Genomic DNA, 14,327 nt, shown 5'->3' with positions numbered 1-14,327 from the left:
AGGAATCTTTTTGTCCCAAAGAATAGTTCTTTATCAAAACAGTCTTCCTTGAAATGCTTGTATTTGTTGCTATTATTTATTAATTTAATGTAATAAGAATTAATTAACCTCTCAAGTGATATTTTGAGAGTCCAATAAATTTCACAAAATTTCTAAGGAAATATGTTTTACTTTGGTTTATAATCTTGAAAGGGAGATTACTTCATTACTAAGAGATCATTTCTTCATACTGTTTTATAAATAGGAATTTCCATACCTCCTCTATCACTTACACAGCCAGAAAACACATTATGAAATTGGGATGTAAATTACTAGCAAAGTAAAACCACAGAAAGCTGATGCACTGATATCTCCTGTGCGTGTGTGAACACAGTAGGAAGGCCTGCTATTTAAAGTTTCTTGTATTTCCAGGATCTAGCAAGATCTAACACAGTCTTTGTAATTGCTTTGGTATTTCTGATTGCAAGACTGTAAATTTATTATCTCTCAGTATTTCTGTATTGACTTCTTACCGATTTTGTGTCCTCATATATAAGGACTGATGGAAAATAAAGAAATTTTCAAAGTTTAATTACTTTTTAAAATTCAAAGTTACTTATAAACTCATTCATTTTAAAGAAGCAGCAATAAAGCAAAGTGTTTTAGAGCTGTGATGCATTATGGAGAGAAAAATGTTATTGTACAGCATATGGTTCTGTTAGAACAGAATGCTTCTGCATGAAAAGAGCAGAGAGGTGTGTTGTTTTTTCCCACAGCTCTTCCCCAAGATTAAATGTAATTATTATTCTTACATATTCTCGAGTAAGTTGTAAACAAACTATGATTTACATAGAATACACAGAGATTTAAATATAATATTATGTAAACATAAGAAAAGTTTTACTTTAGCCAAGGTCTTTTAATGTAATATAAATTCAGCAGTTTAATGCAGAAGTAAGGGTGGAGAAAAAAAGTTCATAGGAAATAATTCAATTGTATAAGCTTATCTTTAACTACTGTTTTTGCTTCATAAGAAAGACTGAATCTATGCAATACTATGACAACTCTGTTGAAAATAATATCATGATTATAGACTTATTTTGAAATCATCATAAACTTTTTCTAAAAAATGCATTTTTATTTTTTTTTTACTTTTACATTGATTTTTTTTTACATGTTACATTGTTTTCATTTTTTTTTAAATAAATACCTTGAAAAGGAAAATAAGGTTTCTAAATATATTTCAAAGTTAAACTTTACTAAATATAACATACATATTTCTTCAAGATGAGTTAGCAAAGTTGGCACAGAAGCCAGAACCTTCAGGGTTTAATTTCAGTTGATGAGACACTGACCCACCTTGTGATGAAGAATGCAGCTAACTCTACTCTTGTAGAGTACCTGAGTCTCATTTAGCATTTAGAATAAATCTCTTCAGTGATATTGGCCAGGTGGCTGTGTTTGGGTTTTAACTAGCACCTTAATAGCAAAAGTCTATGAACAACCTGCTCATACAAAGTGACTCATCTCATCTTTTAGTTTCCCAAAGTGTGAGATGCTGTGCTTCAGCCCTGGGACTGCACTAGATAAAGTCAAGTCTCTCAGCACCTACATGAAGACCAGGGGATTGCAGCCCATCACTTCCTTTCCTTCATGATGGCATCTGATACTTTTGGCCCCTGGCAGTGTGACATTACAGAAGGCTGCTGGTGAGGGTGGTACACATCTGCTGAGAGCACCAATATGTCAATGCTCAGGTCATGAAACAGAATGGATTAAATGGATTAATACTCATAATGGCTAAAACATAACCATGCTAACCTATTTGTATTCATGAGGAGGGAGAAAAGCTCAGGAAAAGGGAGAGTCTGTGGATGAGGGGAGGACTTGCTGGAGGACCTTGGTGCAAGGCACAGGTGTAAGGGAGTAGATACTCTCTAAGGGTTTGAGGAGCACACAAACCTTAGCAAGTGGAGTAGGTTCTCCAATACAGGGCTCAGTTCTGGCTGTGAACAAGATTCCCAGGGATGGATTTGGGGACAACACACTGGGTGCAGTAGGCTGGACTCGGTATGTGCTGGAGGACAATGCAAGATGCTGTAGGTGAGAGCACTGTACAGGACAGGAGCACAGTAGGTGAGAGCACACAGCTGGGCTGGGAATAAGGGGCTCCCTATTTCAGAACAGGATAGCACTGTGAAGGGGTGGGAGAGGTGGACTACAGAGGCAGTGGCAGCCAAAAAAATGTGGATCCTGTCTATACAGGTATTCAGCAGGCCTAATTAAAAACAAACAGCAATCTCCATCTTCGTCATATGGAGAATAAAATACACATAGGAGAAAAGTATCAAGGAATTAAAAATATAAACACTTCTGTTGCTCTTTAGAAGAAGAACTTTAGATGAGAGCATGTCACATGTGGCAAATATTCAGAAATACCTTACATGTCACATTGTAAAGTCCTAGTATCTTTGCGTCCCCCAGAAATGTCATGATCTCCTTAAAATCCAAAAGCAAGAAATTAGTGTTTAGTGTTACTAGAATTGCTGAGATATAAACTCACTAAATGTGAAAAACCTTCATGGATCTAGTCTGCTGCCTCAGAAAACTGGACCAAAAATGGCTCTAATCATACTCCAAGGTGTACTTAAAAGTATATACAGGGACATGATCTGCATCTACTGCATCATAAGTTGCACTTTCGTAGACAAGGATATTGACAGTTTCAGCATAGAAAATTAATTACTAGATCACAGTAAAACTAAATTTTTGTACTTAATGTTCAAAACTAACTGATAATTTTGGGAATTCTTGTGGATAAAATCTAAGAAGCCATCATGTAAAATGCATTTACCACACTACTAGCTACAGACACAAGCTGTAATATAGTTGAGCTACCACATACTCATTCATGATTTACAGTCTGATATCTGCTCTCCTTTGGTGTATGGGAAAGCAGCATTTAATATCTTTTAATCGGCAAATTCACTTAAAGTGAAGTGTGGTTTTCCAACAGAAGAAAATTTAGTCATGCATACAATTCACATGAGGGTATATAAGAATAATGTTTGCATTTTTTCAAAGTCTACAATTCTTAACTTCAGAAGACTTGTATCACAATTAAAAATTAAAACCTACTACAAAATACTGATGGGAGAACTACATGTGTTGGTTTCGAATAAGCACTATAAAGTTAAAGTGTATGTACACAATTCATGAGAATTCAAATGAATAGGTGATCCTAAAATTAATTTGCATGTCCAACAGGAGTGGGTTTAATGTAATATATAAACACTATCCCTTTCTCCTCAAATTCTAATTAAAACATAAAGCTTTTCCTTCTCTAAGAGGCTTTTTTCAGTAGCAGTCTAACAATGTTAATTGTTAAGTACATAGGATATACTCTAAATAGCATTTATAAATGTGACTACCAACAATGTGGTCCAAACATGCATTTTGATTTGGACATGGTATGTAATGTACTTACCTGATGGAATAAAAAGAAAGAGATAATAATTATATAGCTATATTAAGTTTTTAATTATGGGGATAGAAAGATTCAGCCTACATTTACAAAAAGTCATCAGTTTCAGGGAGCAAGTCCCAGTCTCCAGGCCAGGATGTACAGAAGAGTTTGCATCTACCTCAAATGAATTGCACCTAACTCCGTCCACATGCAGAGCACTTGGCCTGGGTCTTCTCTGAGCTCCATAGCAGACCTTAAGGACCATAGAAAAATCCATTTTTTCTTAGTTTCTAGTCCTGAGAATTTGAGATATTAACTGAAGACATACAGCAGTCCATCACAAGGGCTGCCTCTATAAAATGACCTTGAGAGTGTGTTTCATCCTATAGTGAGGGGTATAAGGACATGCAAGCTTTCAAGGGTGACAACACTATGCCATCTATAGACTTCTAAAACTTAATCTACTAATTTTTCCACCTTAGGCACAGCTAGTTGGTTAAATCTGGAAAGGGAAAACAGAACTGAAGAAATAAAACAGAGTAATGCAGAGCATCATCAGACTTGTGCGTCAGCCGAGAGGAGATGAAAGAAGAGCCTGCAGCTGTACTACGAGGGATGGAATTGAAAGCTTCTTACAAGCCTGTGGCTATGCTCTGTGAATTCTTTCTTTTTTCCCCCTTGTGTAAGAACAAATGCATTTTTTTTATTTTCAGTGCTCACATTCTATATTTTGTACAATATCCTTCCACTATGCAGACAAGCAATATGAAGTTATGATGAAAAATCTGAAATATGGGGTCACTGACTTTCACTGACATTTCTTCTATGAACAGTTTGGAAAACCTGTGTGAGAAATGTCACCTGTTGGAACTCTCCTTCTCATAGGCAAAGGCATAAAGTGCTATGCTTATGAGATAGGACAACACTTTCCGTTCTTATTGAAATGCCATAATCACCACTTACTGCGGTCAGTAATTATTGTCCGGGCCTCTTGATTGCTCGTCTTGTTTTTTAGATTTTGTGCTGCAGTTATTAATTCATCCAGCTGGGGACGTCTTTGCTCCAGATCCTGTAGTATTGCCTAGTTGAACACAAATTTAAAAAAAAAAAAATAAAGAAGAAAGCATAAAGAGCTTTTGAGAAGACCACATATAGGGAATTTTTTTTGTGCAAACTTGACTTAAAGCAAAAATATTGTTTTCTGTTTCAAATAATACAAAGAATTTGGTCTAGACCTTCTAAATATTGTTGTTATTAATTTAAAAACACCAAGTATAACTTGCACTAATAATTTTAAAAGAACCTGTAAAACTAGATACAAAATAGAAATCATTTTTCATTTTTAACACTTCAAATTATGCAGGATAAGCTATTCTCATCTATAAACCTACACAGAAGGACACTATTTTTCTATATTAACTGATATTTTACTCTGTATTTTAGAAAAAAACATATAAGGGCTTACACTTTTGTCAGATTAGGCAGGCTTTCCCTATTAATTTATGAAGTCTAATAAATTATGTTTATTTTTTAATATTTCACAACTGTTGAATTATTATCTATTGGTTAAAAGCCATTGTAAAACTGTTAATGTCACTTTTTTCTGTCCTTAGTCCTTACCTAGCAGAAAAATAATTAACACTCAGAATAATTTATATGCTACTCAAACCAATATATAAAGCCCAGGTGATCTGACTAGAAAGTAAGAAGTGTATTTAGAGTTTCTCATGGGGGAAAGGATGAGCTTCATGGTATTTAGAAGGCAATAAAAACTAAATTACAATAGCTTTAGATAAAATGAAAATGAAAACTCAAGGAAAGTAAGGCATATACGATTTATGCATATATTTAACTTATTTTGAAGGATTAGGGAAGAGCAAACAAGGAATCAGTACAATTGTCTCTCAGATGAGAGGCATCCATGTATGTCTTTAAAAGACATTGACCAAATTCAGACACTTCAGCTACCTCTTGTGGAGTTTCCAGAAAAGATGCTCATTAGATTTCCTAGTCTTAGGAGACGGAAGTAGTAATACTTATTACAAAACCATGAAAAAGTAATACAATTACTTTTATTCTGCCTTCAGTTTTTAGTCATCAGAACAGAGCAGTGTGCCATCAGACAGTAGGTACACTTCAACAGTTATCAGTTTGCAAAAAAGGCCAGAGAAGGATTTCTATTTTTTAGGCTGGTTACATAGTCACTGTTATTTTCTGTTTGCATTCTCACCTGCCTGTGGATAAACTGTCTGGAGTATTTTATTGTCTTAAAAGTCTCCTCTCCTTAAAATGTTTTTGTTCTAAATAATGATACTTGATTTTAAAAAGAAGCTATTCACTGACTCTTCTGGATAGAAAAGATGTGTAAGTCTGATCTTAAATTTGACCCTCCAACTTCAGACTACGGTTGCATAATTTCCACCAAGCTGAAGGTTACAAATAAAGACCTAATACCATTTTCTGTCAGTAAGATTAACAAAAGAGCATAAGAATATAGCTTTCAGTAGCTAGAGCATGTACTATCAAAAGCAAGCTAAAAGCTCCAGAGTTTCATTTTGTTCAGTTACAAACTCTTGAGAAAAAAAAAGGATAAATTTCAAGATGCACATCTAGTTACACCCTGTGAATTTCTTGCTTTTAATTTCTGTATCAGGTCTTTGAAAATCTATTATAACTGGTTTTCTAAAGTCATACCCAAAAGTTTGGATGGTATTTTTTCACTTGTATACTGATTGAATTGCAGAGACATGCAGTTAAAACAACAGCTTGCATAATTAAGCAAAGAAGAAATTTCTCATTAGAAGTCTCTCCTTAGTAAGAGAAATAAAATCTACTGATGCCATTACTATCTCTAGATATCTATGTGCCTTCCAAACTCCATTTTCTAAGAAGACAAGTTAATGTGTGACATGAATTTTATAATGGGAAAAGCAGTCCCAGTGCAGTCGAACAACATCTGTATTACACATATTGCCAAAATGGACGGCGCAGAAGAACACTAAAACACACACAACAGGTTCAGATAATCCTGTCCCTTCCCGTTCTCTCTCCTTCCCTACCTAGCAAATGTTTAGAAGGGAAAAAGCAAATTAAGTCATTATAACGTCTTATGCCGACAGTGACTCTCTTCCCTAAAGTTTCCTAAGTATCATTTTATACTGAAACATTCAGAGTGATTTATCATATCCAACCTGAGCCTCCAAACATTTAATGCTGTGTTTCTATCACCACAAAAGAAAGCTGCTGTTATGTGTTTCATATAGTAAGAAATGAATCACTAGGTAAGGACAGCTCAGAAAGGATTTGTTCAGTACCAAAATGAGGAAATGATCTGTGCCCAAGGGCTCCCAGAAGGATTTACCCCCTAGACCAATCTGCATGTCCTGAACTGGACATTCAGAAAAACTAGAAATGCCTCTTTAAAGTGAGCATTGCTAGTTCTGCTGTTCCCTCGGGGGTATAAAAATCTCATCCCTGTATGGAATGTGTGGACAGCCTTCCCTCTGCCATTTAATGTGAATAAAATTATTTTCTTCTGGATGCACAAGAGTATATTTTGGAAAGGTCAAAAAAGACACTCTAAAACTCAACACTGTAGACAGATCTGAAGATTCTTAGACCTTTCATAAGACAATAATACATAATTATAACACAGATTTCTTTTCTTGCCCTTAAAACAAACAGCAATTCTCAAATAAATATATTTTTTCCTTGATTTAATACAAAGTGTCTGAGAACTTTACCCGAGCAATGTCCTGTTTAATTGGTGGAATTTTACCAATTACAATTACAAAATTGTTGTGATGTTTATTGGTTGGTTCTACCAGTTTGTCTTAAAAGACTTCACAAATACATGCTCCACATGGTAGCTGCAGTGTATCTACCAAACCCTGATGGAGACTTGGATACAAGTAGCTACTAAAACACATAATTTCTATCTCTTCCTGTGATCCTGTAGCCTGAAAATAAACAACAACATTTGAGCTCCACTGAAAGTGTTACAATATTCAGAAAAATATTCTGTGATTGGATAAACTGATCATACAAGCTGATTTTTTTGGTTAATAAAAATACAGTTAATTATGCTTAGGAAGAGCAGTGCTTTCAAGAATACAAACTAAAAGACCACTAAATATGATTTTGGGGAAAAATTAAAATTGAATAGCTTTAAAGTATTAGCTGAATGATCTAAAACAAACAAATAAAACCACCAAAAACATAATCAGAAGCAATTAATATCTTGAAATAGCTTTAAAAACTTTTATGAATTTGGCTGTAAAGCCATCCTCAACAGAAAACTAAGTGAAAACTTTACAACAGCCATAGGAATAAAAACTCATTAATAGTGGCACCCTGGTGGAGGCACAGCAGATGCAACAGACCAGATGCCTCTGATTTGGAATGTCAGCACACGGAAACAAATGTGCTATATAAAAATGGGTAATACAGAAATGAAAGTTATAATTAAACTACTTTCAAAATAAATGAAACAGAAATCTATCCAATCCCCATTAGGTCACCAAAAGTACAAGCACAATGACTTAGAGAGTCAGTTAAACTAAAAGTTGTAGGGATTTTAATAAAAAAAAATATTTTGCATACAATTTGTCTCCACCAACACTTTTCTAGTGCTCTGTAAAGGTACAAAAATGCATTCTCCAGAACGTTATAGAACACATTTCAACCAAGAAATTTTGTTTAATTATAAATGCAACTCCACATGAGAAGGTCAACAGTGAAGGACCACTGACATGCATGGTTGTACAAACACATCTTTAAACCCCAAAAGCGCTTTTATTTTTCTTCCATATATCTATGAATGCCAGCACAGTGATGCTTGGTGATAGCACAGTAATGCATGATAACGAGTAATGAGATACAGTCATCCAACCTACCTAGAGTTTGTTAGAAAGTGATGCTATTCACTTTAACAATCTTTCCACATTTGCGGACGGCAGCCGCTCAAAAGAAAAATCCAATTTTCAGGTTCCTAACTTTTATGATTTTCTTACACAAAATGGGTGTTGAGGTATGGAACAAATTGTTCAAGTCAGCAACTGAAAAACTTGCATAAAAATTGCTAAAAAATAAACTGACAAACTGAAACAGGTGAAGTGTGACAAATTCTTGGTGGGACTACTGCAAGGTTTGAGACTGAGAATTAAAATATTTTCTAGCTTTATAATATACAGCCTGCATAATTGTCACTCTGGTCATGCTAGTTTCTATAAAAGGATCTTTAAATCTATCCAATGTTTCTTTTTTTTTTCCTTTTTTTTTTTTTTTTTTTCTTGACTTTATGGCAAGTGTTATCAAAGTGAAATAGCTGAACTCCAGGGTGGTACCAAGACTTACACATTCATCTAATCTTTTACTAGTGCTGATTATGGGTGTTCACTCTTTAGTATCTGAAGAAACTTTTCCCAGACCAAAGCCAAGACTTTTCATCTCCCTTTGCTGAACCTAAACACATCAACAAGAGTTAAGGTTGCTGCTTACATGCTCCCTATTTTATACTAAGTACAAGAATGCTAATAGTGAGAGATCAAAAAAATCATGTTTAGGCAAAACAGAAATTTAGAAGATTTTTGCTTTTCCTTGTTAAGAGCAAACTGGAAGCACTTTTTGCCATTAACAAGCCATGGCTGAAGACTGACTTCACAACTGTTTGTTGTTTTGGATGATTTGTTTTGGCCCACTCCCAACCTTGTTTAATGAAATGAACCAGTGAACCACCAGAGCACAAGTGGATGATTAATACAAGAATGTAAGGGAGAAGGAAGACATATTTCTTATCCTATGAAGGTTTTTGCTCCTCTGAACTAACTCACTATGATATCTTCAGAAAAACATAATTCCATTAAATAGCTGTTAGGAAATTATTTGCTCATCTTTTGAAAAAAAACTTTATACTCAAAACCGTAAATTTAAACAAAAAATGAACTGATAACTTCCAAAATGTATAGTCAAGGCAACTTTTACTTAAAACAACTAAGTTTCTTGTAGGTGATTGGTTCTCTAAATATAATGTGTTACATACACTCACCTAGAAAGAGAGAAAGCTTTGGAAAAAATTGCTAACAATTTCAGAAAATGCAGATATGCAACACCTACAATTCATTTGCATAATAAAATTGGCTTTGTTAAGATATTCCTCCCAAACACAATTTGAATTTGTTTTCTTGTCACTAAGCAGGAAGAGAATATGAGTGAAAATGGTCATTTACATACTCTCTATATTTAAACATAAAATTATGAAACAATGAAAGCAATATAATGTAAAGGAGTTTTCTCTTTTGAAACAACTTTTCTTCTGACTATTAACTGTTTTCTGTTTTCCCTCCAAAGCATGCACAGTTTTAGGAAAATATGAGGATCAAGAGTAACTATTTATCAGCGCTGATAGCTGATTGGTGCCTGTCAGTGAAATCAGAACTTTAACAGACTAGACACTATGAATCTGATTTTTCCTGAGTGCTTTATGCAGTGCAAGATTTCCTAAGCATGTACTTTTATGTCCACTTAGGGCCACCTCAAGAACTGCCTCAGCAGCTCTCATTGCTGTCTAAGGGAATATATCAGCTCCATCAGTGATGCTGGGGGAAGCCACCATTGCATGAGATGTATGAAAAAGTATCATAGAACTTTTTGTGTTGTTTTTTTTTTTTGTTGTTGTTTTTGTCTTGTTTTGTATTTTTAGTGACAATCGCTCATTCAATTATGTTGGTGGCATTGTGAATGTTCCTTTACTGCTTAGGAAGCCAAATTCATGACAGGAGGTTATGCCAGCAAGGTGTGCAACATGCTGTCGATGAGCACTAAGACCAAAAGGAGCAAGGAGTACTTAATTTGAGTCTCCATGTGTTGACCAAAAAGGATGGTAAAAAGTAAGGTGATGGTGGAGGTGGGAGCTGGGATAACTCACCCTCCCTCTCATCCTGGTCCCCATTTGTCCGTAGGAAAGGACTTTGAAAATCAACATCAAGATCATGAGTATCAAACCATCAAGCAGCTTGCTCATTACAACTGAGATGCCCTGATGGATTGCACTGGAGTCCACCCAGCATACAGGATGGAAAAGATTGAGAGGAGACTAGGAAAATATTACAGTCTAACATGGCTTGTGAGTGAATCATTCCATGACAAAAGGAATTCTCTCTATCATAACTATTGCCAGGAAAAAAGAGGAATAAAGCTAAAGATGTATCTGTTACAAGTAGAACAACATTTAAAGATTTGGGTGTTTGGCTATAATGAGATCCATTCCACTAGAATGCAGTGATAAATCACATGTAAGAACTGAAGACTGAAACAGGATTAAAGCTCTAACAGTAAATCTGATTACATGAACTGTTTATAGGATATATATGGGATATGGGATACACATCTTGCCCCCAAACAATGTGGCCATCCAGTATTACTTTTACTTGCAGTTAAGTATAAGCATTTAAACAACCAGGCAAAACTATTCCAGGCTGACTTCCCTTCATCCCACTAAATAACTTAACGGATGGGAACCGGTGTTAGGAGCTACCAAGCATCCCCAGTTTCTGTATCAGTCAGCAGAACTGAAATCTCTCAGTGTACAGCTGCCATTTGTGGAATGTGAATTTGCAAAATTTACTACTTCATTTCTTCTTTATAACTAATGGTTTTTCAAACTAAGGGCTTTTTTAATGCACGTAACAAATGTGTGTTACCAAGAACACTGAGGGCAGATGCTCTGCTTTTCAAGGCTTCAGATTTAGTCTTTATTGGGTTTTTTGGATGATGCACTTATCAATTCTTCATCACATTTTTAGACAGAAGCAAAATACTATTGAGTAGACATTATGCTATGAATGTAAGAAAACAAACAGATATTTTTTGCTGTGTTTGTTTTTTGTTTTTTTTTTTTTTAATTTAAGAAAATAACATTTATGGAGAAGGAAAGCTAATAGTTTGACTAAAGATGCTCTGAAAATTATCCATTTTTATAGGGAAATTATCAGATTGAATCAATTTTATGCTTCAAGAAAAACCCCAGAGGATGACTTCATCTGTTTCTACTGGATCCTCTGGAAATTTTTGATTACTTTTATTGGAAAGTTTCTCCAGTAATAGCAAGTGAATAATAATTAAGGAGAATAAAATGGATTGTCACAACATAAGTTGACAGGTGAGTTTACCTTTAGGAACTTAGGAAATTAGATACTTTTCTCAAGAAAAATGTAAAATGAAGAAAGGTGATTTATTCTGGTTTGTTTGGCTTAGCTTTTGAAAAGGAAAAGAAAAATTGTTAAACAATTTTTTCTTACAGTGAACTTAATATCATTTAGGTCTGTGCGTGTAGGTAGGGGGCAGGAGAAAGGAACGGTGTTTCTAATTTACCCTATCTTATCAGAAATGTTGGAATAATTCTGAAATAACTTCAACCTAACTCTAGTAAGGCAGATCTTTATTCACATCTCATTGTCATGTCAAAAGATGAAATTACAAGCCTAGTTTTGTTACTTAAACTTTTCTGGTATATTTAGACAGGTTTTCCTCAGAGAAATACACTTTTCTTTATTTTTGTCTCCATTTTTATTGTTTTTTTTGGTAGTGCTTGTTTCTTTGTTTGATTTACTTCTAGTTTTTATTTCTCCACATTTTTGTTGCTATGTACTTAACTACAGTCAACAATTATACAGAAGGCAAAGGTGGAAACCTGAAAAATTCTGATGTTCATATTTCATTAACAGCAAAGGAAGGAAGGAAAAGTAGATATAGCTCCCTTGGCCTTCCCTCATCAGAGGGATGTTCATCATCCTCTTTTTTCTTTCTTAAGGCCTCCCACTTTACCCACTCCAGGAGCTCCAGGTCTCTCTTGTGCTGAGGAGCCCAGATACACTCGTCTCACTTTTCCTAAGGCACTCCAGGGTACCCTTGGCCTTTTTGGCCACAAGGGCACACACAGGAAGCAGGTGTGGATGGATGCCTTCTCCTCTAGAAAATACTTGAGGGAATGAGAATAGGCAGCACCTCTCCCTCCTGAGTTTCCAGTGAATACCTTTGAAGTGCTGGTGGAGAACACCTGTTAGATTAAAGCACATATTCCCAAGAGGCAGGTGAAGGAGAGCTTACTGCAAAGATGGGTACTGGATTTGAAATTTCTGCAGAGTAGGTTGGAAGGGCTTCTATTCACAGGCAAAAGCCAAAGCAGAGGAGCACAGCAACCACCACTACTGCAGAGCTGAGCAGCAGCACAGCTGGGCAGGGGTGTCAAGGCTGTGCTGCACCTACATTATGTAATTATGTCTAATTTTACTGGACTTTCCTGGCATTTTATGGTGCTGCCCCTTGGCTAAAATATCTTGCTGCAGAGGGTAAATTTGCTCATGCTAAAAGCTACTGAAGATAGTTTCCTAATAATACAATAGTTATTAATGATGGAAACAGCAACATTGGAAAGGTATATTAGAAATTGAAGACAATAAAGTTTAAACAAAAAAGATGCAGATTCTTAGCAGCCAATATGTTTAAATACAGAGCAAATCACTAGAGAATATACAAAACTATTAACAGAAATTTTTAATTAAATGAAATTAATAGACATAGTTTGGAAGAGTATGAAGGTGAATCTATATGCAAAATCCCATGGACTGGTATCATATATAGTATATGAACATGCCCTTTCTGACCTTGAAACCTCTGATTCTGTGGGAAATTAAAAAAAAAAAAATAAATTAACTGCCCTATAATGCCAGTTTCTCTCAGATGACTTTCAGCACTGGTTTCCTCAAATAAGCATCAGTCCTACTTGGTCCCCCTCCCTCACACAGATAGAATTTAAATGTATTTAATCAATTTCTGGCTGAGAGCAGTGTTTAAGCATAAAGTTAAGCAAAATACTGTAGTTATTTCTTGTTCAGACAAGAAGAACTCTTACTATGAACAGTTAATACATTTCATCTGTAAACATTGCTTGGGGCATAAGGTACAGACATTGATTAGTAGCTTGCAGAGGAGCCACATAATGCTACTCCAGTGGAAGAAAAATTAGCATTTTTCTTTTTCAGTTTTATTATCTGAATAGCAGTTTCAGAAATGAATCTGATATAAACAGAAAAGAAACAATCCCTGATAAAGTAGCTTGGCGCTACAATAATAAAAGCAGGAAAAAACAATTTGCCTTTAATATTTATTCATGTATACACACATGGCGATATACGAGTAGGTATAGATGTGGATTTTACACATGTGAATAACAAAGATGGAACAAAATTAATAAAATTCCAAAATTAAGGACCTTCCTCTGATTTCTATTCTGTAACTGAGGAGTAACTGAGGCCAGAGGGTCAATAAGCTTGAGTATCACAATCTGGTCTAAACAGAGGAAGATGATTTCTTGAGATAATGTTACAATGCACTTATAAATAAAATAAATGTTCCTGACAATATTAAAAGTCAAAATGAAAATATTTTTCTCTTTTATCTTTGTTTGGAAACATTGACATTTTTTCCATAAATAAGATTTTCTGTGCATTGGATTTTCTGTTCATTGCTATTGTTTTATGGCTGCAATTCCCTTGCTTTGGAGGAACAGAACTTGTTTTTTAGCCACTCAACTTTTTCCTGGGACACTGGAATGAAAATAGGTATAAAACTGTATCTTGCAGTGTATTTTTATTTACACTTCCTGTAATGTTTGTAAAATATAAACATTTTATAGACAAGGTATTTCCACAGTTCCAAAAAGAAATAAACTCGTTGCCAGGTTTTTGTTACACAGTTCTCATGTGCTTGCTCTCCCATGTACTACAAAAATGAGCCTCAGTTTAACAACAAATTATGCTGCACACTGCTTTGTGTAAAAAATTCTGACCACATTCATAAACTCACTTTATTTAGTTCCATAATG

At 34.9% G+C, this 14,327-nt stretch overlaps 1 protein-coding gene across 4 annotated transcripts in view; it reads right to left on the bottom strand.

Annotated features, from left to right (window-relative positions):
• DMD (dystrophin) overlaps positions 1-14,327 on the bottom strand; it is a 1,141,085-nt gene that overhangs the window by 285,737 nt on the left and 841,021 nt on the right. For all 4 annotated transcript variants that reach the window (XM_058829412.1, XM_058829411.1, XM_058829410.1 and 1 more), the window contains one exon: positions 4,409-4,526. In XM_058829412.1, the coding sequence (XP_058685395.1) occupies positions 4,409-4,526 (118 nt within the window). The remainder of the gene's footprint in view (positions 1-4,408; positions 4,527-14,327) is intronic.

Source organism: Poecile atricapillus, chromosome 1 (genome assembly GCF_030490865.1).
Source record: "Poecile atricapillus isolate bPoeAtr1 chromosome 1, bPoeAtr1.hap1, whole genome shotgun sequence".
Classification (NCBI taxonomy): domain Eukaryota; kingdom Metazoa; phylum Chordata; class Aves; order Passeriformes; family Paridae; genus Poecile; species Poecile atricapillus.
The sequence above is the reverse complement of the archived record's forward strand: the minus strand, read 5'-3'. Positions and strand labels throughout refer to the sequence as shown.